Source organism: Triplophysa dalaica, chromosome 17 (genome assembly GCF_015846415.1).
Source record: "Triplophysa dalaica isolate WHDGS20190420 chromosome 17, ASM1584641v1, whole genome shotgun sequence".
Taxonomy (NCBI): domain Eukaryota; kingdom Metazoa; phylum Chordata; class Actinopteri; order Cypriniformes; family Nemacheilidae; genus Triplophysa; species Triplophysa dalaica.
Genome location: NC_079558.1, coordinates 22,624,066 through 22,651,562, shown reverse-complemented (window position 1 = coordinate 22,651,562; position 27,497 = coordinate 22,624,066). Strand labels below are relative to the sequence as shown.

The 27,497-nt window shown below is 41.5% G+C and overlaps 3 protein-coding genes across 7 annotated transcripts; 2 read left to right on the top strand and 1 right to left on the bottom strand.

The window, feature by feature from the left end:
- Positions 1-275: 275 nt before the first annotated feature.
- LOC130438662 (poly(ADP-ribose) glycohydrolase) lies at positions 276-16,588 on the bottom strand. The gene is made up of 16 exons (XM_056770699.1): positions 16,317-16,588; positions 14,554-14,701; positions 14,316-14,444; positions 14,147-14,218; positions 13,792-13,863; positions 10,183-10,275; positions 9,514-9,668; positions 8,871-8,950; positions 8,292-8,352; positions 8,139-8,214; positions 7,864-8,011; positions 3,258-3,336; positions 3,005-3,113; positions 2,758-2,863; positions 1,049-1,177; positions 276-479 (listed from the first exon to the last, which is right to left on the bottom strand). Exons 1-16 carry the CDS (start codon positions 16,586-16,588, stop codon positions 373-375), a joined length of 1,836 nt encoding a protein of 611 aa, XP_056626677.1. The 3' UTR covers positions 276-372.
- LOC130438663 (L-seryl-tRNA(Sec) kinase) lies at positions 16,516-20,489 on the top strand. Of its 4 annotated transcripts, none has more exons than XM_056770702.1 (6): positions 16,516-16,644; positions 17,723-17,981; positions 18,066-18,267; positions 18,349-18,424; positions 19,643-19,736; positions 19,805-20,489. In XM_056770702.1, exons 1-6 carry the CDS (start codon positions 16,624-16,626, stop codon positions 20,026-20,028), a joined length of 876 nt encoding a protein of 291 aa, XP_056626680.1. In that variant the 5' UTR covers positions 16,516-16,623; the 3' UTR covers positions 20,029-20,489. The 4 variants fall into 4 exon arrangements, with proteins under 4 accessions (XP_056626680.1, XP_056626681.1, XP_056626679.1 ...); XM_056770703.1 differs by lacking the exon at positions 16,516-16,644 and adding an exon at positions 16,679-16,817; XM_056770701.1 differs by lacking the exon at positions 16,516-16,644 and adding an exon at positions 17,251-17,411 and having other exon boundaries at positions 19,808-20,489.
- Positions 20,490-22,961: 2,472 nt separating this feature from the next.
- Positions 22,962-26,858, top strand: acadsb (acyl-CoA dehydrogenase short/branched chain). 2 transcript variants are annotated; one of them, XM_056771441.1, is made up of 11 exons: positions 22,962-23,023; positions 23,913-24,045; positions 24,126-24,226; positions 24,300-24,506; positions 24,595-24,765; positions 24,903-25,028; positions 25,111-25,203; positions 25,272-25,361; positions 25,439-25,576; positions 25,891-25,990; positions 26,063-26,858. In XM_056771441.1, exons 1-11 carry the CDS (start codon positions 22,991-22,993, stop codon positions 26,137-26,139), a joined length of 1,269 nt encoding a protein of 422 aa, XP_056627419.1. In that variant the 5' UTR covers positions 22,962-22,990; the 3' UTR covers positions 26,140-26,858. The 2 variants fall into 2 exon arrangements, with proteins under 2 accessions (XP_056627419.1, XP_056627420.1); XM_056771442.1 differs by lacking the exon at positions 26,063-26,858 and adding an exon at positions 26,019-26,039 and having other exon boundaries at positions 25,891-25,935.
- The last annotated feature ends 639 nt before the right edge of the window (positions 26,859-27,497 follow it).

Below are 27,497 nucleotides of genomic sequence, written 5' to 3'. Positions count from 1 at the left end.
TGACATGAGATGGGTGGCAGATGCCGGTTTAAAGGTCAAACTCATTCAGGGGGAGAACAAGAGAGAAAAAGGCAATGAGCTTTGAGATTATCACGACACACCCGACGGCAGACGCCCGTTTGAAATCCGTACACTACAAAGACTGCGTTCAGATCTCAGTTCTGCCAGCGAGCGGCCCGTCGATATGAAGCCCTGCAGGTCTCACTGCTTTCATCTGCTCTCAGCCAATCATTGGACCGCACGCACACACACTGAACCAATCAGAAGACACTGGACAGAAATATTTCCATCTGTTTATTGAGAAGCAGAATCAACTCTAAACTAAAAAACATTACAGATCCAGAATGAGACGTCAGCAGTGGAGGTCGGAGGTCAAAGGTTTTTAGAGAGGAAGCAGTAAAGGGATTCCTGCGCTTTTGTTATTGACGCTGTGGAACACACACACTCGTAGTACTTCTGCAACACACCATACACTGAACCTACACGAAACACACAAACACACAGTTACACACAAGAAAGAACACACAGCACTATCATTATTACAATATAAAGATGTACAGTCTTATAACCTACTGGTCATATTTTACATGATATTTATAACACAATTTGAATGCACAAATCACCATCAATCCCTGATGGAGGAACATCACACATCATCATCAACATTTCTTCTCTCCTCATCTTTCTTTTGACTGATATGTGCCACAACATGGAAGCAAAATAGATGTGTTTCATATTGACTTTAACTAAATAAGCTTCGGAAGTTGTTTTTTGTTTGACATGTTTCATTTGAATCTTTCAAATAACACATAATGGCTTTACAAGAAAATAAGCACATCCGAATGGGAATGTGAGGTTATTCAGTTCAATTTAAATGTTTTGTTTCATCAATACAAAACATCAATACAGAGGCAACAGAAACATGATAAGAAAACAAACATGAAATTGTGAAATATATAGAGTACATGATGACGGTTAGGTAACTGCTGACTTTACCCCCCCCACACACATATACACACACACACAGGGAATAAGAAGTGTTTCTTACCAACAGTGATGTGTTTGCGTCTGATGAGAGTGTGTATGTTGTGGACGTCTCTGAGAAGCTGTGTATCTCCAAACGTGAAGTAAACCAAATCACGTTGAGCCTCGGCTGCAGCCATCATCTGCAACACAGCTGAACACACACACACACACGCCCGCACACATACAGGTGTCAGGTGAACTTTCCCTTTGTGTACAAGATGTGTGACACCAACCTCTTTATTGATGTTCATTTTTGATGTATGTGGATGTGGGAGGTTTATTTCCCATTAATATTCTTCTGTCAGCCAATAACATTTCATAACAGATCCTAACTTTTCTCTCTACAGTCACGTGATCAGGGCTCTAGACTAACACTTGAGACAGGTGGCACTGGTGCTATAAAGTTATTCAGTTGGTAGCACCTGAGTCGTGGGCTGTTACGAATCCTCTTTAGTCTGGGGGTTTTGGAGAGAATGTTACAAAGTAAAAAAAAATAGTAAGAACACATTTTCGCTAAAACTTAATTAAAATGTATTTAATACATTAAAAAATCAATCACAAATTAATACAAAACATCGTTTATGATTTAATTATTTGTATTGTACATGAAAACTCTTTTTCAAGACTTTTCCATATTTAAAGCACATCTTTCTTAAAGCTACTTTATTCCTTAATTTGTTGTGAACAACTCGTAAAAGAGAACACAATTGCATTAATATCAGTGAGTGTTTTGGGCCCGTCCTTTGTTGTTTGATAAACATTATAAACAATGATCTTTATTATGCTGCTGCCCCTTGAAGAGATCGCGCAATAAACAGAATATACTGATTACTCACGAAACTATATACCTTTACAAGGTTTCTTGTTAATATGGGACTTTTGACGTTATTTTGTGTTTATATGTCTGTTTCAGAGTAAGAAGGCATGAAAGAGTTTCCTTTAGTATTTTGTGTTCTGGCTCTCTGGGCGCACGCATCTCAAACAACCCGCGAGACCTGAAGGCGTTTACTGATTAATCTTCATGAAAGCTGCATTGATACACGTTTGGCTTCTATCAATAAATAGTATTTAACGTGGTGTATAACATTTTGTATGCTTTGCAGTATTGTTAGAGAGCTTTATACAATAGTTCAGTGCTTAAAGTTTAAAAACATGTTTCCAGCAAAAGCTTCACATGTATACAATACTCGCAACACATTCCGTTATGTTTGCCGTTTTGTACCTTAGCCGGGGAAATTCTTGTATTCTGCATATTTATTTCAGTTGCGCGATTAGGCGCTTCACTCGTCTGCTCCTTCCGTCCTTCGTCTCTTATCCGCAAATTAGGTCTTTAAGTGCGGGGCATGGACAGATGAGTGGAGGAGGGGAGACGGAAATGAGTGACTGAATGCCACGGTTGCGCAATATAACATTTCTGCGCATTACATTTGTACACAAACACAAACACAAACATGTACACAAACATTATATATTGATCAGATTGACAGTCGCACCAATGCGACTATAAAGAAAAACTTGTTGCACTAGCAGGAAAAATAGTCACAAAATGCGAACATATAGTCGCAGTCTAGAGCCCTGAGTGATAGATGGACACATTCAGCAATATTTATCAAACAGCTCAAATTTGAAATTTAATGTAAATATTTAACCAAATTTCAGTGTCAAAATCAGATTTAGCTGCTGTTACATCACGAGGTTTGGAGATGTGGTGGATGAGGTTAAAGGTCAAACCTTTTAAACGTGTGTCTCCACCAAACGCTCCACAGCCCCAGTTACCCGTCGCCACACCTGAAAAATGCTTTGTGTTCATCTCAGAACGAGCAAAACCACAGAACGCCTGAGAGAGAAACACACAAACACACACAGATTAATGGAGTCGACACAAGATGGATGTGTGTTTCAAACTCAAATATAAAGTGATTGAGATGATCAGATCCAGTTTGTGTGATGGGATGTGCAGGTGTGTCATGTGAATGACCTTGTTAAGTTCTCGCTTCATGTTGTCTGGATGAAACTGTTCTAGGAAGTTTCTGTAATGCAGAGCATCTATGGCAACAATCTCAGTGTATCTGCGCTGCCACTCATCCCTGCACACACACACACACACACACAGACACGCACAAACACACACACACAACAGTAAAACAGTTTGACCGACTGCTTCAATAACTTTATTGTCAATTTTACTGCATTTTTTGAGGCAGTTCAATGGATCTCAAAGGCGATGTCACCTTGGTGTCTGGTCGTCATGGTTACCATCCCATCTGTAGGTATCCGAGTATCCAGAGTATCTGCTGAACTGCTCTGTTCCTGTGGGGAAACACGTGAGTGTTAAGTGAACACTGAGAGAACTGTTCAAGAACACAGAACATGAATGTCATGTTTACAGACTCTGCACAGCTTCCATACATTTGATCCCTCTTGCATTACATGACACATGACACTAAACATTTTTGTGTTGTTTGTGAGTATGTGCAATCCCTGGCAAGATACTCTGCCACATCAATCCCATCATGAACATCATCTGTGAGACATCTTCTGTTGTTGAATAAGAAGATCCTGACGGCAGGACGCTCGCCATCCACCCGCAGCGCCTCCACAGATAAAAGCATTCAAAGATAAAGACATTCCTGCTGGGAACCAAGAATTCCTCCTCACGTGACCTTCAGAAGAACGAAGGCTCTCTCTGCCTCACTCAAACGTGTTTATAACTCAAGCCTGTTGATCAGTAAATGATGCTGGATGATGTGACAGGATGAAAGGTCAGCGCTGCATCTCATCTGTGCTGTTAAATGAGCTTCATTGTCTAGAGAATCTCATCATCACACACTTTAATGTCAAGCCATTGTCTCAAAACCCCACAAACACAGAGTTTATCCAGTCAGTGAAGCCGTGAGCGATCAAACCCTAAACTCCTGTCGGGATGAGACTCACTCTTCTTCACTTCTGTTCTTTATTTCATGAAATCAAATGAAACACTTGAATGGATGGCGACAGGTTTTCTTTGTGTACTTATGTACATCATCATCTTTCATGTGAAGGAGATGTTTACAGTCCTGTCCCCTGATTTGAAAATTCTGCTACTGTAAGTCTCAGTAATGTTGACGTGACATCATTCATGTTTAATGTGATGCTGAATCAAAGAATAGAGGACGAGCGCTGGGTTTCCCGACTGTAGATTGATATCTGCGAGTTCCCGTGCCGCAACATCTCCCAATCTACACTGATGCCGCACTGAGAGCGGGCAGACGCTCCGCCATCAAACACAATTCAATTAAGCCAACTACAAGCAGACCCATTACAGCCGAGAGAGATTTTGCTGCTCTGAGTCACCTTCATGCTCCACCTCTCTGTCCTAAGAGAACAACACTGTCACAAGACGAATCATGATCCCACAGACGATAAGAAAGTCACAATGACAAAAACATCTGCTCCTACACAAGACAGCGACAGACACACATGTGTGATATTAGTGTAAACTAAGAGAGAGAGAGAGGTCCGACGAGGTAAAGACCTGCGACTCCACCGAGCAGCGACACCGGTAGGGCACGCCACACTAAGCTTTCATTTCATTTCTCTTTCCTACTGTCTAATATATTGTTTTGCTACAAAGATGTGTTTCCAGTGCATTCAGACTGTCCACCGTGGACACACTTACAGACAGTCAACTGCTTGTCTGGCTTTAGGGCTCAGGAACTGCCAGTCATCTAACCCTTCTGGCCGAGGAGGGGAACAGCTCTGTGTAACAAGCTCATTAAAAGGAAGGAGACGGGAACCGGCAAACATTTACACATTTAATTAAATAATAAAAAAAGTAAAAAGACAGCCAGCTGCCCCTCACGGTCGACGGCCGGTGAATACAACAAAAATACAAATACAAACATGTTCGGGCCCGGTCCTCTCTCGTCAACAGTCCCGTTGCTCGTCCTTTTATGATCCCAATCTCCCCCGTGAGGCCCCGCCTCACATCTTCCTGACCACACTCTGCTTGTGTCCAACTCCTGGAAATCCACTCCTCTGACTTTCCTTGCAGCAACTCCTCATTTCAGTTAGGGTTATACTTTCAAAACAAAATCCAAACTGCAACTAACCCGCGTCAACTTTTCTCAACCTTCTCCTCTCTCAACCTCTGTCCTTCTCCACCTCCCGCCAATACCTCGCTGGCAGGCAATTCTCTGCTCAACGCATCCCTGATCTCTCTCTTACCCCTTGCTATCCTCAACTCTCTTCTTTATCTCCCCTGTCCCAGACTGATGTCTCCAAAATTCTCCTTTCCACCCAGCCTACTACCTGTCCCCTCGACTCGATCCCTCCCCGCCTCCTACAGGCCATCTCAACATCTCTACTGCCTCAACTCGTACAAATCATAAACACCTCCATCACCACTGGCACTGTCCCCACCTCATTTAAACAAGCCCTGCTAACAGCTTTACTCAATAAACCAACACTCGACCCCTCAGTGGTCAATGGCTACAGACCGATCTCACTCCTGCCTTTCCTTTCCAAGACCCCTGAAAGGGTAGTGTGTAACGAACTCTCTGTCTATCTCTCACACCACGACCTTCTGGACAGTCAGCAATCCAGATTCAAGAATGGACATTCTACAGAGACCGCTCTAACGTCGAAAACCTACAACAGGCAAGGGCTATATCCTTGTCCTCTCTCCTTATTCCGCTTGATCTCTCTGCTGCTTTTGACACTGTGAACCACCAGATCCTGCTGTCCACTCTCTCCAAACTGGGCATCTCTGGAACTGCACTCAACTGGTTTGACTATTATCTCACTGGTAGATCTTTTAAGGTATCCTGGAGAGGAGAGACATCCAGATCTCACCAGCTGACAACTGGAGTTCCTCAGGGATCAGTTCTTGCTCCTCTCCTCTTTTCTACATTACTACACGCAGCTTTATTTCTTTTTTCAACAAGATGACCCCACCATCTCTGCCTGTCTTCTGGACATCTCTTCTTGGATGAACAAGCATCACCTACAACTCAACCTCTCCAAGACTCCTGGTTATACCGGCCCTCCCATTCAGCTCGGATCCTCAAATATAAAACCAACCAAGTCAGCGAAGGACCTGGAGGTGGTGTTCGACGACCAGCTGACATTCACCTACAACATCGCAGAAACTACTCGAACTGTGGGGGCATGCCTCTCAGCTGCATGTCCAAGCTCTGGTCATATCAAGACTGGAGTACTGCAATTCTCTACTGGCCAAGCTGTCCAACCAATGCAGTCAAGCCCCTTCAAATGATCCAGAATGCAGCTTTACGTCTAGGTTCCGCATCAATTTTAAATCTCTGACACCGGCCTTCAGAACCATAACGGCAAATTCTACCATTTACCTTAACTCACTGCTCACGACGCCTGGTTGTTCCATCACAGCGAGGCACCAAACCACTTGTAAAAACCTTTCCTCATTGTGTTCCTCTGTGGAATGAACTACCAGCCTCCACCTGAACTGCAGCATCCATTACAACTTTTAAATATCAGCTCAAAACATCCCTTTTCAGCATTAATTTGACTAACCAATAACAATCTGTCTGTCAAAAAAAATCTTGTTGTTGATTCTGTCCTTTGCCTACTGCAGCTTTAATCCTCTAGTATCATGGCCTTGTTAACTAACGCTACTGTTCAGCGTGTTGACTAAATGTTTATATGCTCTCATACTAGTAAGGGGCTTTGGATAAAAGCGTCTGCCAAATGAATAAATGTAAATGTCTTCTGCATGCAGGTGATCTAGTGTTGACTGACAGTCAATCTGAAATCAAATGACGGTTTTCAAGAAAGAGTCAGACAGTACATCACCTCGCTGAATCTCTGCACGTTGAATTCTGAAGAAAAAAGACCTTGTAATTCTGGACACATCTCTAACCCACCAGCTGAGATATGAAAACTCCAGACCAGCACTTCAAAACAAAACCAAATCACTATTAACCAAAATATTCAAGAATGTCAAAACTCATATTTGGGCCGTTGGGAAAATTAAAGTGAAAAACCACAATACACTAGAATGTTAGAATCTGTCAGCTGATAAAGATGAAAAACAGGGACGAATACAGACACATGAGGATGTGAGTGTGTGTGTATGCATGTGTGTGTGTTTTGTAGGGGGTTGATGAGGACCCCAGCAGGAGCTTCATACTGTGACTCCTCATCTGTTCACTTCAGGCCAAATTCAGCAGTGACAGACAGCAATCAGAGAGAGAGAGAGAGAGAGAGAGAGAGAGAGAGAGAGAGAGAGAGAGAGAGAGAGAGAGAGAGAGAGAGAGAGAGAGAGAGAGAGAGAGAGAGAGACAGACAGAGAAAGAGAGCAAGAGAGAGTTTGAGAGAGAGGGAGAGAGAGAGAGAGAGACAGAGAGAGGAGAGAGAGACAGAGAGAGAGAGAGAGAGAGAGAGAGAGAGAGAGAGAGAGAGACAGACAGAGAAAGAGAGCAAGAGAGAGTGTGAGAGAGAGAGAGAGAGAGAGAGAGACAGAGAGAGGAGAGAGAGACAGACAGAGAAAGAGAGTGAGAGAGTGTGAGAGAGAGAGACAGAGAGAGTGAGTGTGAGAGAGGGTGAGAGAGGGAGAGAGAGGGAGAGAGAGAGAGAGAGAGAGAGAGAGAGAGAGAGAGAGAGTGAGAGAGAGTGAGAGAGAGAGAGAGACAGACAGACAGACAGACAGAGAGGGAGAGAGTGAGAGTGTGAGAGAGAGAGACAGAGAGAGTGAGTGTGAGAGAGAGAGACAGACAGAGAGGGAGAGAGTGAGAGTGGGAGAGAGAGAGAGAGAGAGAGAGAGAGTGAGTGTGATTACTGTGTGTGTGTGTGTGTGTGTGTGTGTCTGTGTGTTTGATTGACCTGTAATGATCAGACACTCATTGTCATCGAGGGCCTCAGTGAAGAGTCGAGCTGCAATGAGCTCTGGATTGATCAGAAAACGGATTTCTTCCTGAACCAGACCAGAACCCGTCACTCCTCCCCCAACAAACCTGTTAGCAAAGTCCACCTGCACACACACACACACACAATAATTCAGAACTCTCTCTCTCACAACAAACACACACACGCACACACACACAAACACACACAATAATACAGAACTCTCTCTCTCTCACACACAAACACGCACACACCTGCAGTAAGCCGTGTCCGTGTTCCTCTATGGTTCCTTCAGAGGTGATGTGAAGTTTTGTGAATGTTTGTTCTGAACTATGGAGTGAAATAAAGGGTGTTCAGAGGAACTGTGGGTAATAAATCAGTGTTTAGTGTGTGAACATCACTCTCACCTCCACCACGATGGGAAACTTTGCAGACAACGTCTTGTGTATGTCACAACACCAGTGGGCCCTTGAAATCAACACAAACTGAGTCAGTACATCAATGGACCTGTGTGTGTATGTTTGTGACGGTCTGTATGTGTGTGTGAGGGTGTGAGAGTGTGCATGTGACGGTATGTGTGTACTTGCACATCTATCTTTATGAGGACCAGTTTGAGTTTTTGACCAGCAGAGTAAGAACTAAGAGAGTAAAGTGAGGACATTCTGTCCGGTCCTCACTTTCTGAGACCCCTTTGAAGGGCTGTTTGAGGGTTAAGACCTGGTTTTAGGGTTAGGTTATAATCAGGTTTTGGTCAGGTTTAGGGTCAGGTACTCACTTCTGATGGTTAGGGTAGGGGCTACAGATTGCATTGCGTCAATGTATGTCCTCATAAAGATAGCTGTGCAAACATGTGTGTGTGTGTGTGTGTGTCACTGTACATATGACGTCTATGTGAGTGTGTGTGTGTGTGTGTGTGTGTGTGTGTGTGTGTGTGTGTGTGTGTGTGTGCGTGCGTGCGTACGTGTGTAAGCAAGCGTGTTACTCACTCTGTTGTGTGATTCGTCTAAAGTACCACAGAAGAGTTTTGAGTTTCTCTTGTTTCTTTTGTGAAGAGCCCTCAAATAACCTACAAAAACACAACAGATGAAACCAAACAGACTAACACTGTTATAAATATTTCACAACACAATCAACAGTCATCAGATGTGTGTACTTGACTCATCTTACAATCAACAGACTAGAGATGGTTGAAAATGGTTCCTGTAGCTCACTTAGCAGTGCACAGCGCTAGGCTAGCAAGGCAAATGTCATAGGTTCGGTCCCTGAGAACACATGCTCATAAAAGACATTCAGTATGAACTGAGCAGGAGAATGATTGGATGAGACGTTATGACCTCATCTCTCTACACTTTCTTACTTTTGCTGTAATTGATTAGTCATTCACAGGATGTTAACACTTCAGTTCTTTCAATCATACACATATATAATTACATCCTAAAGATATTCGCTTAACATTTGGGTTTAACATTCTAAATGTTCTGTTGGTTGGGTTTTGCTAAAACATTTGTGTAGTGTCAAAAAACTGAAACAGAAAGTTCTCCTGTAGCAGCGGTCCACAGCTCTTCACTGAGATGTGTTGTGTCATGTGTTCAAGTTGTTGTGTGTGATGCGATGAGATGTTTGTGACACCTGTTGAAGTTGATGTCAGGATAGTTACTAAACCCTGTCCTGCGAGAGCTGCGTCTGGGAAACGTGCAGAAGAACGCATTAGCCAACAGACACGACACCTGCTCCTGAGACAACGTCACTGAAGAACACTGCTGACAGCGCAGAAGACTGATGGCCTAACCCACACACAAACACAGAGAGAGAAGCACAGAACACAGATGAAACAATGCCATCTTATCTTAAACAACAGCTAAATATAATGAAAATCAAATCATATCAAATGATACATATAAAAAGAAACAATCTATCACAGAGGATGTTGATTTCACATTTCAAAGTGAATCTGACGCTGTATTCATGGTGATGTTAAGAGAGTATAAGATGTCTTAATATAGTGACTTGAAACTTTTTTTAAATATTTAAAATTACATTTAAAAGAAATCAAACAAAAACCACCATGACATCAGTAGTGACTGAAAACACTGTTCCAGATGTCGAGTCTCTCCGCTCCAGAAGCTCTTCACTGTCTCTTAGGGTTTTTATTTGACATATGTAGTATAACGTCTTAAAGATCCTCAATTAACATTGCAAACATGTCTTGAGTTCTTAATGTTGGGTGTGTAGTGTTATACAACTCAAACAGGAAGTGGTGTGACTGACAGGTGTGTATTTCCTGTGTGCTTCTGCTACCTGTGTGCAAAGAAGGTCCACTCTTAACGCTAACTGAACCATCGCTGGAATCAGATCTCCAAACATCTGCTCACATCCATCCCCCTGTAGACCCTACACACACACACACACACACACATGTACAGACACACATACACACGTGCAGACTCACATTGGAAACAGACTTCTTGCTATATTGAAGTAAAGTTAAAATTACATTTTACAGCAAAATACTAATTGTGTCATCATTTCCTTTGAGTTGTTCCAAATGTGTATAAGTGTCTTTGTTCGGTTGAACACAGAGAAAGATATTCGGAAGAATGTTTATAACCAGACAGATTTGTCCTCCATTGGTAGTCAAAAATGCCCAAAAAATGTTCTCCAACATTCTTCAAAATATCTTCCTTTGCGTTCAACAGAACAAACAAAATGATAAAGTCTTTTTTTCCTACTATGGGAGTCATTGGAGGGGCATGATCTGTCTGGTTATAATAAGCATTCTTCCAAATATCTTTCTCTGTTCATCTGAACAAAGACATTAATACACATTTGGAACAACTGGAAGGTGAGGAAATGATGACTGAATTTGTATTTTTTGGTGAAGTGTCCCTTTATCAGATGTGTGAAAGCACACTTTCTATTAGTGTATGGCACATCAGAAATAGATATAACGTATATCAGACATATGAGATAGAACACATGAGATTATTGCAAATAATGGTCTACAGTATCATTTACATTTACATTTAGTCATTTAGCAGACGCTTTTATCCAAAGCGACTTACAAGTGGGGTAGGTTATGGAAGCAATTGGGACAGCATAAGTACAACAAAAGTTTTTTTTTTTTTTTTTAGAGTAGAGAAGAAAAGAGTAGAGAAGAAAATAGAGTAAGAACAGATCAGTAAGATGTTGGCGGAAGAGATGTGTTTTCAGGTGTTTCTTAAAGATGGCTAAAGAAATCTGCAGATCTTGTAGCAGCAGGTAGATCATTCCACATAGGTGGAACAGATCCGGAGAAGGTGCGCGAGAGAGATTTTTTACCTTTATGGGATGTCACCACAAGACGCCGTTCGTTTGCAGAGCGTAGGGATCTGGCAGGTACATATGTCTGCATTAGGGAGTGAAGATAAGGTGGTGCTGAACCAGTGGTGGTCTTATAGGCCAGGAGCAGAGTCTTGAATTTGATGCGAGCAACTATAGGGAGCCAATGTAGCTTAATGAGTAGAGGAGTGACATGTGCTCTCTTCGGTTCATTAAAGATAACTCTTGCCGCAGCATTCTGGATCATCTGTAGAGGTTTGGTTGTGCAAGCTGGAAGTCCACCCAGTAGCGCATTGCAGCAGGTGATGGCCATTCATCCAGAGCGAGATATCGGCTAGACAGGCTGAGATGCGTGCAGAAACAGTCGGATCGTCTGGGCGAAAAGACAGGTAGAGTTGTGTATCATCCGCATAGCAGTGATAGGAAAAGCCATGTTTCCTAATGACAGAGCCAAGGGATGTCATGTATACAGAGAATAGCAAGGGACCAAGCACTGAGCCCTGAGGCACACCTGTGTCGAGATGTTGGGACTCCGACACCTCACCCCTCCAAGATACTCTAAATGAACTACCCGAGAGGTAAGACCTGAACCATTGTAGCACCATTCCGGAGACCCCCATAGCCTTGAGAGTGGACAGGAGGATGTGATGGTTAACAGTGTCAAAGGCGGCAGATAGATCCAGTAGGATGAGAACAGATGAGTTAGAGGAAGCTCTTTCCAGTCTCAGGGCTTCAATAACAGAGAGCAGCGCAGTCTCAGTGGAATGACCGCTCTTGAACCCAGACTGGTTGCTGTCCAGGTGGTTGTTCTGGGTGAGGAAGGATGAGTGCTGGTTACATACAACACGTTCTAGAGTTTTAGCAGCGAAGGGGAGTAGGGATACCGGTCTGTAGTTTTCTAACAGTGCAGGATAAAGAGTAGGCTTCTTTAGTAGTGCAGTATAGTTTTCGGAGACCTCGGGACATTAAGTCAATGAATATATTAGACACAGTGAACTGATCCAGATATATATAGGGTATGTGTGTGTGTTGTTCTTGTTCTCGACCTCACCCGTCTGCATTTATCTTTATTGACTTAACAGGCAGCACACGCCCGGCTGAGATTCATTTAGTCAAAACACAACTTCACAAACACTGGATTTTGACACTAATGAGGAGGAGACATGCAGACGTTGATGAAAGCTGTCTAAAGTCACCACGAACATCCCATAAAACCCCACAGTCCATCTCGCTTCAAAAACAATCTGCCATTTATGACACGCGCACCTGGTCGAAGTCTGTAGGACGCTTTCTCCGCTCGTATTCACCATCACAGACGCTGCCGTGTGTCAGAATGATCAATGGAAAGAGCAATTTCATCAAGGACTTCATCTGATTAAAACACTTCCCGGAGCAAATGAAGATGAGGACGAGCCTGCGACACTTTTGTATCAACGACCCCTCAGAGATCCAAGGAGAGTCATAAAGCACAGGCACGCGGTGACATCATGAGAGCCGGAGTGAACGAGAGCAAGACATCGGCCAGCTGAGATGTGAATGTGTCTGAATACATCTCAACATGTGAATAAAGTGAATAAAGAATAAAATACAACTGAGCTATCCTGTGACTCAGTGGTTAGAGTATAACACTAGCAATGCCAAGGTCACGGGTTGGATCCCAGGGGATTGCACATAGTCCAATAATAAATATAATGCAATGTAAGTGGCTTTGGATAAAAGCGTCTGCCAAATGCATAAATGTAAACACGAAACATTCAAAAAGACTAAAACAACCCAGCGCGTCCATCAAGAGCACGGCCTCTCCCTCACACCTGACACAGAGCTGTCAATCAAAGCACGGACGCAAAGAGACACGTTCAGAGGATTAGAAGCAGTGAGACGCTTCACTGTCCATCACCTTCTTTAACAACAACTGTGATATTTCAGTGACCCACTGACAGCGTTTATTCAATTAATACAAACAACATTTTCAGGATCTTTTGAAATAAACACACAAGAGAAAAGAAAACTTCATTGTTTTATAAAAACATGCAGTAACTTCTATTTAGTAAACTAAAAGGTTTTCTATAGAAACTTCACTGCTAATGACCTCCACAAATTCTGACATCATCACACAAACAAACACAAAACCTGTTACTCTCAACCAAACAATATAAACATCTTCTGGCTGGAACACAAGCATCTTTCTTAAATCACATCACCGTCTCTTTTCATCATTTCTCAAACAGTGGAGAACACATCACAGGTTTCACAGCGGAAACACACATTAAACGTTGTGTAATAAACAATACATTCACATTTCTCACATCTCAACTCTATCTCCGTGTTAAACACGACAAACATAAAAAAATTCACAGAGATCTGAATCTGGCTCTTTAATGTATTGATCTCTGTGTTGATTCATTACCAGTATTGATTGATGGGTTGTAACAATTCAAAGGAAAACAAAGTGTTTTATGACAACTGGTGTCATAAATAACCTCAGATCAATAGAGAAATGTTCTTGTGTAGTGATTGATGGGTGGTGAGGGTGAGAGGCGGTGTGGTCATGTGATTCAGTGTTTCACGATTGAGTGCTGGTGTGTTTACCCTGCAGTATAAGTCCAGCGCTGTAAAGTCCCAACACTTCGCTTGAGCTGCGTTATATTTCAATATGGCATCCTAAACAGCACAAAATAATAACCAGATGTCAACGTGTTTGTCATGGGTTAACAATTCTTAATGCTGACGTTTTGCTGCTATCAAGTGGACAAAATAAGGCAGTACAACACACGAGTTACCCAAATAAAACACTTGATTTTACTTCTTTATCTAAGCGGATTAAACCAAAACCTGCATGACTTTATTTAATTCTAACTGAGGACCTTCTGAAATGTGAGGTTTAAAACTACAACTATTAAACACACAAAGAGATATTTCATACACAAACAACACACAATTTCACCTTTAAATCCTCACATGAGCTGAATGATCTCCTCAAGGCTTGATTTATCAAAACCCACCGGCTCTCAAGAGTCTGAAAACATACTGAACCTTAGACAAGTCATTAAAACAACAACACTTAAGACTTCACCTTCATCAACATCATCTGTGTGTGTGTGTGTGTGTCTGACCGAGTTGTGTCCGGGGAACAGGTTGTGATTGGAGCAGGGCATCTTCACATGTTCAGTATCCCAGCAGTCTAACACTTTCTCTGGAGAGGGATACGGCACTGGAACCTTCCCAGGATGCAACAGGTCAGTCTGAAAAATAAACAGAAATATTTGAGAAACACCTTCACACAGTGATATAAAGTCCACATGAGAGACATGATGCTTTTGTTTGTTTGTATGTGTGTGTGAGTAAACTCACCCGAATCATCACTGTGTGTGTGTTTGTGGGTCTCAGGCGGGGTAAAGGACCGCTGCACGCTGGCGCCCTCTGCAGCTCATGGAGAGGAACACCCAGCCATGTGACGTCACTGCTGACGCTCCTCCCAGTCAATACTGGAGCTGTTGTCCTGTAATGACATCATCATTACACAGGAGGAGCACATTAAACACAACCAGAGTGGCTTTAAAGGTCCTGTGAGTGATTTTAATCGTTTTGCTAACTTCACTCAGACTAAAGCACTCAGATCATCAGATCAGATCATCTGTCCTCCGACACGACTGCTGTTCACAAACTGAAGCGGTCACAAAATCCATTTGAATTGCATTGATATCTGTCTGGTCGAACAGACATTTAGGGACGGTTTCCTGTACAGGGATTATCTTAAAGGGACAGTTCAACCAAAAGTTAAAATTCTGAACTCCTCCTGTGAGTTCCTGCTACGCTGAGTTAATGTCTTTGATCACAGAGAAAGATATTTGGAGGAATGCTTGTAACCAACCAGTTCTTGGCCACCATTGACCACTACAGTACAAGAAGTGCCCCAGAACTGTTTGCTTTTCTAAATTTTTATAAAATATAACAGAACATAGAAGTGTATAAAGCATGCTTTCCTACTAGTCAATGGTGGCCAAGATCTGTCTGGTTAGAAGCATTCTTCCAAATATCTCTCTGTGTTCATCAGAACAAAGACATTTATACACATTTAGAACAACTTAAGAGGAAAGGATGACAACATTTTTACTTTTGTGTGAACTGTCCCTTTAAGTCAAGTTAAATTAGGACATTTAAGTTTTTACAAGCATGCCAACAAACATTCCTTGTGTGTATTGTGGCACAACAATATGGCTCTGATGTATTTGATATAGGACAGCCCTAACATTAACTTTAGTCCAGGACTAGTCTTACGCCTAATGTGTAACTCTCTTTCAGACACCACAGACAACATCATAACTCACACATGAGATCTCCAGAGACCTCTGACCCATGAGCACATCATCATCATCATCATCATTCTCCACAGTTCTGTTAGATTCTAAACAGTACAAGAGCAATCGATCTGGCCATCAGGACCCTTCAGTTCTACACAAGTACACTTCTGCTATACACTGATGTTAGTGTAAGTGTAGAACTACATTGTAAAGCCAGATTGATGACAGCAATACAAACCACAGCGACACGCAGAAGACCAAAGCCAACGATCACAAGAGACCCAGCGACGGCCAGAAGAAAGAGCCACATTATAATCACACACACACACACACATGTCTTAATGAAACAGAATACTTGACTTTCACTTTCTGAATCACAGCAGCAGTCTGATCTCAGATCCTCTTGAGTCTAGACCTTCAGTAATACAAACATTTCTGTTTACTTAGAACATATGTTTACTCGTTCTGTGTATCCTATGTGTGTTCAGTGCGTGTAATCTGCATGTTGTCTCTTCGATCTTTCACATTTTTCTAAATGTAGCTTTCCTGTAGCTCAGTGGTAAGAGCATTGCGTTTACATCGCAAGGTTGTGGGTTCGAAACACCTATGTAAAATGTATAGGATAAAGCAATGTAAGTCAAAGCGTCTGCCAAATGCCTAAATGTCAATGTAATAGAGCACAATGTTAAATGGCTGTAATCTACAATAAATAATTATAATGTAAACACATGAAAGTTGTTTTCAAATCTAAGTCACTGAAGGGTTTTCAGCAGCTTTAATTCCTCCAAGCAAAGCATGACGTGTTATACTCACTGTCTATAGTTGACTTTCAGTGAAGTTCTGCTGAAGAAGTGTGTGATTCTGTGCGTCTTTAGCGGAACATCATGATCTGATCTCAGAACAGAAGCCTCTCGAGTCAGCTGTGATGTGGACGGTGCGCTTTGTGTTGTGAAGACATCGGGGCTTTCTGGACTCTCCTCGGTCTTTCGAGGTTTGGGTTCTGGGTCTTTGTGGGTCACGTTGGGTTTCTTTGACAGCCAGTGATCCAGACACTTCTGCGCTCTTTTGCCTCTGGAGCTTCTCATTGGAGTCTGTGTGTGGTGCTCGGAGCGTGAATCTGATGAATCTGATGTCTGCCTCGGTTTGTCTACACCTGCACTCCTGTTTCATATCAATCATGCGACGCTCTTAATTCCGACTATTGTGAAGGATTCTACCTCGAGTCGCACTGATCGGACTGTGAGAGATCAGACTTCTAACGTTTGCTGAGCTGCTCACAGTCTGACATTACAATTGACTCTGATGAACTCTTCAGTGAGTGATACTGGAATTATTACATTGTTTCTATAATACTGATCTGTTCGTTTTCTATATCAACCAAACGTGCACTTTTTAATATTCACAGGGTGCAAACACCATGTGCAAGTATTGTTTGGGATAACTTCCTGTTTTCTTCACGCGCTAGACATGCGCAGACAACATGGAGAATGCGTCACAATACCACGTGACGTGAGCAAGCCAGCGCCGCTTGTCAGTTTAGGGCAAAATCCGATCGGTATTTATCGTCCACATATTTAAGGGCAGTGGTCACACAGAAGCGATTATAAAGCGATCAGAGTGACTTCATTCAAACACCACGTCGTTTTATCTTGATCTTGATCTAGGACGAGCCTCTGCGTGACGAGTCTTTGATCGCGCGTGTAAAATAACGAGTGGAAATCTTCTTTAGTCTCCGCGTGTCTCTTTCGCTACGGAATGTCTCGCACGTGTCTCTGTGTCCTGTGCGGTTTACCGGCTGCGGGAAAATCCCGCCTCGCCGAGGTGCTGCGGGGTCAAGCGCGGAGCCGCGGGTGGGAGACGCTGCTGGTGACGTATGACGAGTTGATACCGGCGCGCGACTGGCGTGAGGTGACCCGTTCTCCTCATTAACATACATAAAGTGTGCGAATGTGTAGTGAAGTTTCTTTACATTGATTTGATGTTCACGAAAGCCTTTACATGTCTTGAGAATGAATTTCAAACACTGCTCTGAATGTTTCGTCAGTTCGCATCTCGGCTCTAGGGAAGAAAATAACACAAACCTAATGGCTGTTATTGTGAAAGAAGAATGACTGTCACGTCATCATTATATGTGATTTATTATGACACCAGCCTTGGACTGTGACATCATCTCCTGTTGTGTAGTGTGAGCACATCATCATCATGTGTTTCTCTTTCAGGACGAGTGGAAGCAGCAGAGGAAGACGGTCCTGACCTGTCTGGAGAGATTCCTGCATCAGACACACACACACACTGATGTCACACACACTGATGTCACACACTCTGATGTCACACACACACACACTGTTAATGACAGGTGGTGGATGCAGCTGCAGCGGAGCCGCTGTCACACAAACACACAGCCTCTCCTCGTGCTGCTGGACGATAACTTCTATTATCAGAGCATGAGACACCAGATCTTCCAGCTCGCCAGAACGTGTAGGTGCTCCTCAGGTTCTGACTTCCTCAAACTTTCACATCAATGTTTCTGACATGTGTTCAATGTTTTTCACACGAGGACAGACTCCATGGGCTTCTGTCAGGTGTGGGTTCGGTGTCCGCTTGACATTTGTCTCCGGAGGAACCAGTGCAGACCTCTGCGTGTCCCTGATGAAGTGATGCTGCAGATGTCCGAGCGAATGGAACCTCCGAACGAGAGCAGAAACTCTTGGGAGCAGCAGAGCCTGACGGTGGACAGCACAAAGAGCATTACAGATGAAGACGTGTAGGTCAAACACACAACTGCTTCACTACTGAGATGTTAGAGTCGGACGCTTCATGCTTGATTTCTCTCTTTCACCTGAAGGCAGAAGCTGATGGATTTGTTGCGGTCTGCCATGGAAAACCCTTTGAGGCCCGTCCAGGACCATTGCCAGCAGAAGGTCTCTGACTAAAGAAAAACATCAAGGACAGTTTCACAGACACGGCTTATCTCAAGTCAGGACTGTGCATTAGCTGAATTAAGAATTTTATGTTGTTTTAATTAAACTACCCTAGAAGAATACATCACTGGTGTGCATCTCCAGACAAAACAATGGCTCTGATATATTTGAAGATATTTCTGGCCAAGTTATATTCAGTGAAGACAGGTCACACATTCATTTTAGTCTGAGACTAGTCTTAAATCTGGTCTTTGAAACCAGGCCCTAGTGTCTTCAGTGTCTCAGCTCAACCATCATCAAGACAAAAGAACACTCACGGGGCTTTATCATTATCATTAATAACCATTCAGATGAAGTCATTCGGTTTTTACAATAATTTTAAACTTGACTTCCCATGAAAATAAATAAACATTTATTCATGCTTTCATCCAAAGCCACTTACTAGTATGAGAGCATATAATTATTTAGTCAACACGCTGAACAGTAGCGTTAGTTAACAAGGCCATGATACTAGAGGATTAAAGCTGCAGTAAGCAAAGGACAGAATCAACAACAAGATTTTTTCTTTTACAGACAGACAGACAGACAGACAGACAGTTATTGGTTAGTCAAATAAATGCTGAACAGGGATGGTTTGAGCTGATTTTGGAAAGTTGTTTAGGATCCACCAAAAATGAGTTTATTTATTAACCAAATGACTAAATAGAAGACAGCACCACATTAAAAGTTTAGTTAGGTAGCTAGTGGACTTTGGCACTTAAGAGTTTTGCTTTCTTGTGTCTAATGCAGTGCTGTCTTTCCCACCAGCAGGGTTCTGTCAATGACATGAACATTGTTCTTATAATGATCAGTAAGACCATGTACTGTGCTGTATTCTTCCTGGTTAAGTGTTCCTTTCCTGTAAAGCTGCTTTGAAACATTGCCACGTTATAAAAACGCTTTATAAATGAATAGTTTGGTTCCAAAATGACATAAACATTTCATTTTTTTTCTTTTATTGTGTATTCCATTTAATATCACTCAAACTGCAGTTGATTTCTTTTGATTTTAGCCATAATAACAAGTAAATATACAACAAACTAACACAGTAAAAACATGATAACATAATAAAACATTTAAATAATAATGGAGTTATCTCATTTTGGATCCAAACTCTTCATTTAAAGTTAAATTGAATGTGATCATGAGGAGCTCTCTTCATCTGTATCTGTGATTTAGGAGGCGGACAGACAGATTTGTGCAACCAACTTTCTCCACCGAGCTGATCAGATGTGCAGGCGACTCATTTCTAAGGCTATGACATCAGCTTGTGGTACGAACATCACAATGTCAGATGTCAGCTGATGTCCGAAGTACATCTCATGTGTCATGTCTTTGCAGAAGCTCAGGCATCTTCAGATGTTTTAAAGGATCTTGCTAAGGAGCTGAATGAGTTGAAGACGCACTTTCTGCAAGAGCTGAAGAAGGAAATCCTTCATCAAATGTCTCTGTGCCCGGAGGAGCCAATGAACACAGAAAAACTTCTGATGACAGCAGCGAGAGCGTTTGACCGAGACACACAAGCACAGCTACAACAGAGATTTTCTGGAATGGTTTTTTTTTAGTCACAGAACCTCCAGCAACGGACATCACCAACTGTTTACATGATGTACTGTCACATGTACACTATTATTGATTATTTATGTTCACTATCACAGACTCAAATCTCCTTTGTTTTATTGAATGAGTTTTAATAACTCATATAGCTATTCAAGTAAAGAAGTAAGACAATAAATAAAAACATTTTAGTAATGTGATCTTAACATTTGTTGTCTACCTTACCCTCTTTAATTAAGTTATTATGAAGTATCAAGAAGAATATAAATGTAGCTCAAGTGATGTTGGTTATAAGCACATGGCTGCTACTGGTCAATGGAACATTCTACTGAGTTTCTCCTCTTGGTATTCTATCAGGGTTCGTAGGGTCATGAAAAACCTGGAAAAGTCATGGAATTTTAAAATGGCAATTTCCAGGCCTGGAAAAGTTTTGGGAAATGAATAAACTCAGAATGTTTTGGAAAAGTCATGGAAATTTGTTTTTCAAAATATCCGTGTACTTGAATTTGTTTAATTGATAATATTGGTTTTCAAATTGCAATATTTTTTTCTTTCGGGCGATCAGTAACGTCACGTGACATGTTCTGTGCGTGGGGCAACTCAGTTGCAGCTGAGCAAAAATAAACAATGCCGGGAAAATCTCGGTTTAATAATGTTTGGCTTCAATCTGAAAAGTATAATGTATGGCTTGAGAAAGACCAGGACCCGGGACGAGCAAAATGTAGACTTTGCCATAAAACATTCGACATTTCGAACATGGGAGAAGCAATGCTATCTAGCCATGCATCGTGACACCCTCTGCCAGCTGCAGTACTTCCCTCTCCTCCACCACAAAGCAAGGGACCATTTTGAGTGCTGTGTCCAGAAACGAAACCCTCACTGCAGAGGTACTGTGGGCGCTAAAAGTGGCTAATTCTCACAATTCTTACAAGTCTTGTGAAGACATAAGCCAGCTTTTTCTGGTCATGTTCCCCGACAGTCAGATAGCTACAAGATGTGCTCATGTGTAATTTTGGACTGGCTCCTTATTTTAAGAAACTGACTTCGGCTAGTGTATCAAAGCAACAAGTATATGTCATTTTGTGTGATGAAAGCCTGAATCACTATTTACAGGCTAAACAGTTAGACCAGTGTTGCCAGGGTCGCGGTTTTATACAAAAATTATGGAGCCGCGGGTTTTTGGGCTACTTTCATAATGTACTGCGGCCGCCAAAATGTTTATTTATATTCTAATGATAAATGTTAATTGATGAGTTTCTTAATGTGTATTCACACTCCGAATGAATACATGGCAACTCAAGGAACGGTCCGATCTCAAAAGTCTGTGGAACGAGTCTGACATGCAGGCTACAGTACAGGGAGGGACGCGGGAGCTCAGATCACCCAAAGAGGAAAAAATTAGCGGTGGTATAAGACACAATGCATCCGAATTATGTTTTTAACAATGTTTCGTCAGGTGAATGTCACGTTGCACAATGAAAGAAATCACTCGTGATTGTACAACACTTGATTCTTCCGGCTGCCAAATATCACGTTTGATCAGCGCTCTACGCAGTCTAGAACAACTAAATCATTGAGGTGCTTATACGCTTTTACAGATTATACATTATGCAATAAATGTAACCAAGCTTATATCTTAACCAAGTTTCTGCATGTCTTACGAAGAGAAAACATGTTTCTCGTCCATTTACGTGCACGTGGGATATTTTTAATATCCACCCAAAAATTAAAAATTCATATGAATTACTCTAGTTGTTTCTAAACCTGTATACATTTATTTGTTCGGCTGAAAACATGCCAACATGTTTCGGCCTCTGTGGCCTTCTTCAGGGCAAAAAAATGCTGTTAAATTTGCCCTGAAGAAGGCCACAGAGGCTGAAACATGGTGGCATGTTTTCAACCGAAAAAATGGATAGCTATTTTAATGGATAGCCAAGTTTAGATAAAGGCTTTTTAAACTTCTATTCCTTGTGAGTGCCTCAGAACTACTGTTTATTAAGTCATGAATATTTACCTTTAAGTCATGGAAAAGTCATGGAATGTAATTGGTAAAAATGTGAATGAACCCTGTCTATACTCATCAGATTGATCATGATGTGTTCACGTAGATGTCATGTTCAATCGCTCCAGATACAGCAAAGTGTCTGCCGTCTTGAAACGGGATTTAAAAGTAATTAATTATATAAACATTTTACAATTACCACATTTACATTCTTGGATTGTTAAACTGGGTTATGAAAAATGGATGATACATGTCTGAAATAGATTTGTGTGTGTGTTGTAAGTGTATAATTATGTATTGTAATTGTACTTTTACGTGTACATATTGTAAATTCCATTGACACATATAATACCTATCAGCTGGATCTTACGTAAACGCCGGCGCCATATTGGTCAGGGCAACGGCCTACTATAAACACACAAGTGAATGGTGGAGCTACAATAACGGTTTAATTTCTCAACTAATTCCAATACATTTTTCCAATACAATAGTTTTTGATTTTTTAAAAATGATGACCGAATAAGCCATTTTCCCAGTTAAAAAAATGTTTTTTGTGTGTATATTAAACCATTTTACCGTGGGTGTTTTGTTCGATGATTCAAGAAACAATTTCAACATGATGGTTATTTTATTCTGTTGCTTGTCCTGCACACATCCCTAAATCACTGAACATGGTGCTATCTAGTGGATTCTCATGAATAACGAGCTCAACAAATGCATTTTTCACAATTAATAAATGTGTAATCTGTATATCGCAAACCATTGAAATGTGTTTAGAAATGTAAACGAGATTGTTCTTTTAATACCGAAAAGGCTCAGCTCTCCCATTCACTTCTTTGAGTTTAGTGGCCTTTTGCCCTACTTAATATGGCGGCGCCGGTGACGCTTTGCTGAATTAAAATAGCCTGCGTTAGTGACGCAGAAGCGTAATTCCGTCATCACGCTCGGGATTGTGACGCAGAGGCACAATGGCGGCGTCCGCTCTCAGAATGCTTCGCCAGGTGAGAGTCAAAAACAAACTACTATAGAAAACGACACGCTTCATATTCATCTCCGTAAATAACCTGTAATTAAACCTTCGGAAAATATCATCGGTGTAATACTCACTGTTTATTATTTACTAACGTTACGTAACAAATAAACTCGACCGCAGGAACAGTTGCATAAACAAATATAAACCACAGAGGGAAGTTTTCTAATAATAAGAGCAAAGCTTTGGCCCCTTCTGCATAAACTGAAGACTGCGTCTTAACAATTAGGTTAGGACTCACAAGTCTTACTTTTCATGTTATATTAGCACAAATGACCTCTTTTATGTCACTGATTTATAGAAGTTAAGAGCTTTCATGAAGAAAAACATTTGATGAGACTAGTCTTAGTGTTTTTTTTATTGATTACAAAATCTTAATACAACAAAACGGCATCAATAATTATACAAAGGAAAATAATCTTGTATGGAAGGCTCAATACAGTAGAACCATATTATTTCCTGACAAAACATAAATTCCAGCAAAACATAATAAGAAAGTAAATAATATAAAAAGAATATAATGACAACAGATTATACAATACAAACAAATTAAAACATTTTAAAGACTTTTTATTTTACTAAAGGCATCTGAGAAGTAATTTAAATCCTTTCTAAAAACAATAAACAAAGGAGCAGTTTTAAAATATCTGCATTTATGCATAAAGTGTTTCGCTAATAATATGAATAAAAAATTGTTGAAAACCGAGCACTCTTTGGTAATTCCAAACAATATAACTTGTGACGTGAAAGTCACTAGTCTAAGCAGTTTATGAAACTGGCTGCTGATCTTTTCGTCATCGTGCACATACACACACATTACTCACAGTCGCACAACAGGATGTGTTTTGTGTTGTGTTAAGGTGGGCAGGCAGGTGAGCGGCTCGCATGCAGCTGTGAGACTCTTGTGTTCACACACACACGGATGTGAGACTGCCGCTGGTTTTCCTCCATTGCAGAGCTGCTCACAGGAGGAGGCCATGATGAGAGACGCAGGTAAACATCGAGCTGTCAGTCAAACACATTCTCTGTGTCACCTAAAGCCTAGAGCCATGACGTGTTGTGTTCTTCATCAGTGAAGAAATTCTCTCAGGAACGCATCGCACCGCTCGTGTCCAAGATGGATGAAAACTCAGCCATGGACGCAGAAGTGATCAGCTCTCTGTTTGAGCAGGGCGTGAGTATCTGCCATCATGACTCTCCAGCGGTCTCTCTGCACACTTCACCTGCTTCTTCACTGTGTTCTGCAGTTGATGGGCATAGAGATCGGAACCGAATACGGCGGCACAGGTTCCACCTTCTTCTCGTCCATGCTGGTGATCGAGGAGCTGGCGAAGGTGGACCCGTCTGTGGCCGTGCTGTGTGACATTCAGAACACGCTCATCAACACCCTGCTGGCAGACCTGGGCACCCAGGAGCAGAAGGAGCGATATCTCCCTCGACTCGCCAGCGACACGGTGCTCCAGCAATCCTCTGACCTCACTACCGTATGTGTGAAGGAGTCTTCTGATGAGTGATGGTGACCTTGTCTGTTTTTGTCGACAGGTCGGAAGTTTTTGCTTGTCAGAGGCGGAGTCAGGCAGTGACGCTTTCTCTCTGAAGACTAAAGCAGAGAAGCAGAAAGACTATTACATCATCAACGGTTCCAAGATGTGGATCAGTAACGCAGAACATGCCGGAGTGTTCTTGGTCATGGCCAACGCAGAGCCCGCTGCAGTCAGTAACACACAATACTCTGATAGTGAAGTTTCCATTGACTTTGAGAGGGTTTGAGTCGACTTTCATTAGCATTGGCCCACTGAACTGTGTTTGGGTTATAAACTTTAAAATCGTGTGCGTGTGTGTTTTTCCAGGGTTACAGAGGCATCACCTGTTTCATAGTGGACAGAGAAACAGACGGACTTCACATCGGCAAAAAAGAAAATAAATTGGGTCTGCGAGCTTCATCCACATGTTCTCTTAGTTTCGACAATGTGAAGGTACTAACCCTACACTGCTGTGATAATTCAGACTCTTCCCCGGTTAAACACGTCTGATGTCATGTGATGTGATGTGATGCAGGTTCACGAGAAGAATGTTTTGGGAAAGATCGGTCACGGTTATAAATACGCCATCGGAATGCTGAATGGTGGCAGGATCGGTATTGCAGCACAGGTATATATATCTCTATCTATCTCTCTCTCTCTCTCTCGTGATGAAGTGAATATGTGCTTTGATTCTAGATGCTCGGTCTGGCTCAAGGGTGTTTCGATCACGCAGTCACATACACCAGGCAGCGTGTTCAATTCGGACAACGGATCTTTGACTTCCAGGTAGTGCTGTCGTTGTGTTTCTGTTTGCGCTCACCTAAGCGTTTGAAGTTGATCAGACTTCTGCTGTCTGATATCAGGGGATGCAGCATCAGATCGCTCATGTGGCCACTCAGCTGGAAGCCGCTCGGTTGTTGACCTATAACGCGGCTCGGCTGAAGGAGGCAGGACGTCCATTCATCAAAGAGGCCTGCATGGCCAAATACTTCACCTCTGAGGTCAGTACAGGGTTGAAACATGTGAAAACATGAGATCACATGACCTGCCGTCCAATTCCATTTGCCATAAACTTTCTATTCACTGCATGGCCGTTTTGGTTTACGCTTATTTATTCTCAGTGTGAGTGCTTGTTAAGAAATTGATCATTTTTCTTTAGTTTACGAATCAAAGTGGTGCAAAAAACTGCGACCCACGTCATTACTGTCGTTTTTCAAACAACTGCATTTTCTAAAGAAGCCAATTGTGTTGTAAATACTGTGAGTCTGTCAGCACTGTGTTGTCATGTGTTTGATGAGCGTCTGTGTGATTTCAGGTGGCCACACTCACTACATCTAAATGCATCGAGTGGATGGGCGGGGTGGGTTTTACTAAAGATTATCCTATCGAGAAATATTACAGAGATTGTAAAATAGGTGAGTGAATTTGAGTCTGTGTGTACAGGAATGATTTGATGAAAGCGCACTGATGTGACGTTTATTCTCCAGGAACCATTTATGAGGGAACAACAAACATCCAGCTAAGCACAATGGCCAAGTTGATCGATCGAGAATTTGACTCCTAAATTCACCACCGACCCATAGTGTGTGAAATACTGTTCCTCAAACAACACTGTTCTCCATCTCTCACCTCACATTCTGGATCTTTCTGCAGATCATCTGTTTTTTTTGTTGAGATCTGTTACTAATATATCACAATGACAGTAATAATGTTGTAGGTATATTAAAATAATGATTTCATTTCTAATCATGTTAATCTGTTATGATCAGTTTTGTGCCTGAATGATAAGATGTTGTGACATTAAGATTGTTGTGAGGATGTGATCATCTCTTTGTGTGTGTATAATAAATGTGTTGTAGTGTGACATGGACTGATGTGTTTTCAGCAGCAGGTGTCAGTAGAGCTCCAGTCATCTCAACAACTTTTGGAAGTTGATTTGAACTCTTGAGCATGAAGAAGGGTTTTGATCTGGTCAGATGTCTTTATTTCGAAGACAAACACACTGTTCTGGCATAATGCTGCTGAATATGAGGTTCATGAGACATTGACATATTATAAGTGCATATAATACTGAAGCATGTAGTAGAATTTATTAAATTAATATATCATCATCCTCTTTCTTAATTTCAGTGTATGTTCATCATTGGAATGACTAATCTACAGTCATGTTTGTTAATAATGTATGAGCAGACATTATTATTATTATGTTATTTACAAGGTATTTTATCTGTGCTTTTTCTAAATAATAAAAATAAAGGAACAACATGTATTGTAAAGGTGAAATATTTGAATAATTATTATTTTCATCAGAATTTATTTTTTAATTTTTAGATAATATTACCAGATAAACCGGTGATTTCTCTCATCTGAACCACTGGATACAAACACATTGAAATTATTTTTTGCCGTGCTTTGTGCTGAGAATTGAACTGAATTTAGCTGATGACTAAAAGGAATTCAATATAAACATGTTAGTTTCGAGTGTGCTGAATGCGACGACGTGTTTCAAAATATGTTGATTATTAAGAAACTGGAGATGCTTATCTGAAACGCTCATCAGCGCGTTGATGTGGATAAAGATCATATAGAGCGAAACGCACCAAACAGCCATCGAGATATTAAGCAAAAAGAAATATGTTATTTGGAACTACAAAGAGATGTCAGTAGACCAAAAAACCCTAAAAGAACAAGCGCAACGAAACCGAGATGATCTCCCTGACATACACAATCTCTCTCAACGTGACTGTGCTTTATAAGCATGACATTAGAAATGGACATTCATATTGTAAAGCATTTGCTGCGGCGTTGTGTACAAATAGTGCAAGTATGTAAACCAACGAAAAGGAAGATAATTATAGTAATAAAATACATGATGTATGTAGTGCAACTTAAAATGGTTAATATTAAATGTAAATGTATAAA

Bases quoted from the DNA above. Each gene is read 5' to 3' on its own strand.
- LOC130438662 (XM_056770699.1), bottom strand. From the start codon at position 16,588: ATGAGAAGCTCCAGAGGCAAAAGAGCGCAGAAGTGTCTGGATCACTGG. The intron at 8,215-8,291 runs GTGAGAGTGATG...TTCACTCCATAG, and splicing joins AGTTTCCCATCGTGGTGGAG to TTCAGAACAAACATTCACAA. The intron at 8,012-8,138 runs GTGTGTGCGTGT...GTGTGTGTGCAG, and splicing joins ACGGACACGGCTTACTGCAG to GTGGACTTTGCTAACAGGTT.
- LOC130438663 (XM_056770700.1), top strand. From the start codon at position 17,259: ATGTCTCGCACGTGTCTCTGTGTCCTGTGCGGTTTACCGGCTGCGGGA. The intron at 17,982-18,065 runs GTAGGTGCTCCT...ACACGAGGACAG, and splicing joins CTTCCAGCTCGCCAGAACGT to ACTCCATGGGCTTCTGTCAG. The intron at 18,268-18,348 runs GTAGGTCAAACA...TTTCACCTGAAG, and splicing joins AGCATTACAGATGAAGACGT to GCAGAAGCTGATGGATTTGT.
- acadsb (XM_056771441.1), top strand. From the start codon at position 22,991: ATGGCGGCGTCCGCTCTCAGAATGCTTCGCCAG. The intron at 25,029-25,110 runs GTACTAACCCTA...GATGTGATGCAG, and splicing joins TTAGTTTCGACAATGTGAAG to GTTCACGAGAAGAATGTTTT. The intron at 25,362-25,438 runs GTAGTGCTGTCG...GTCTGATATCAG, and splicing joins AACGGATCTTTGACTTCCAG to GGGATGCAGCATCAGATCGC.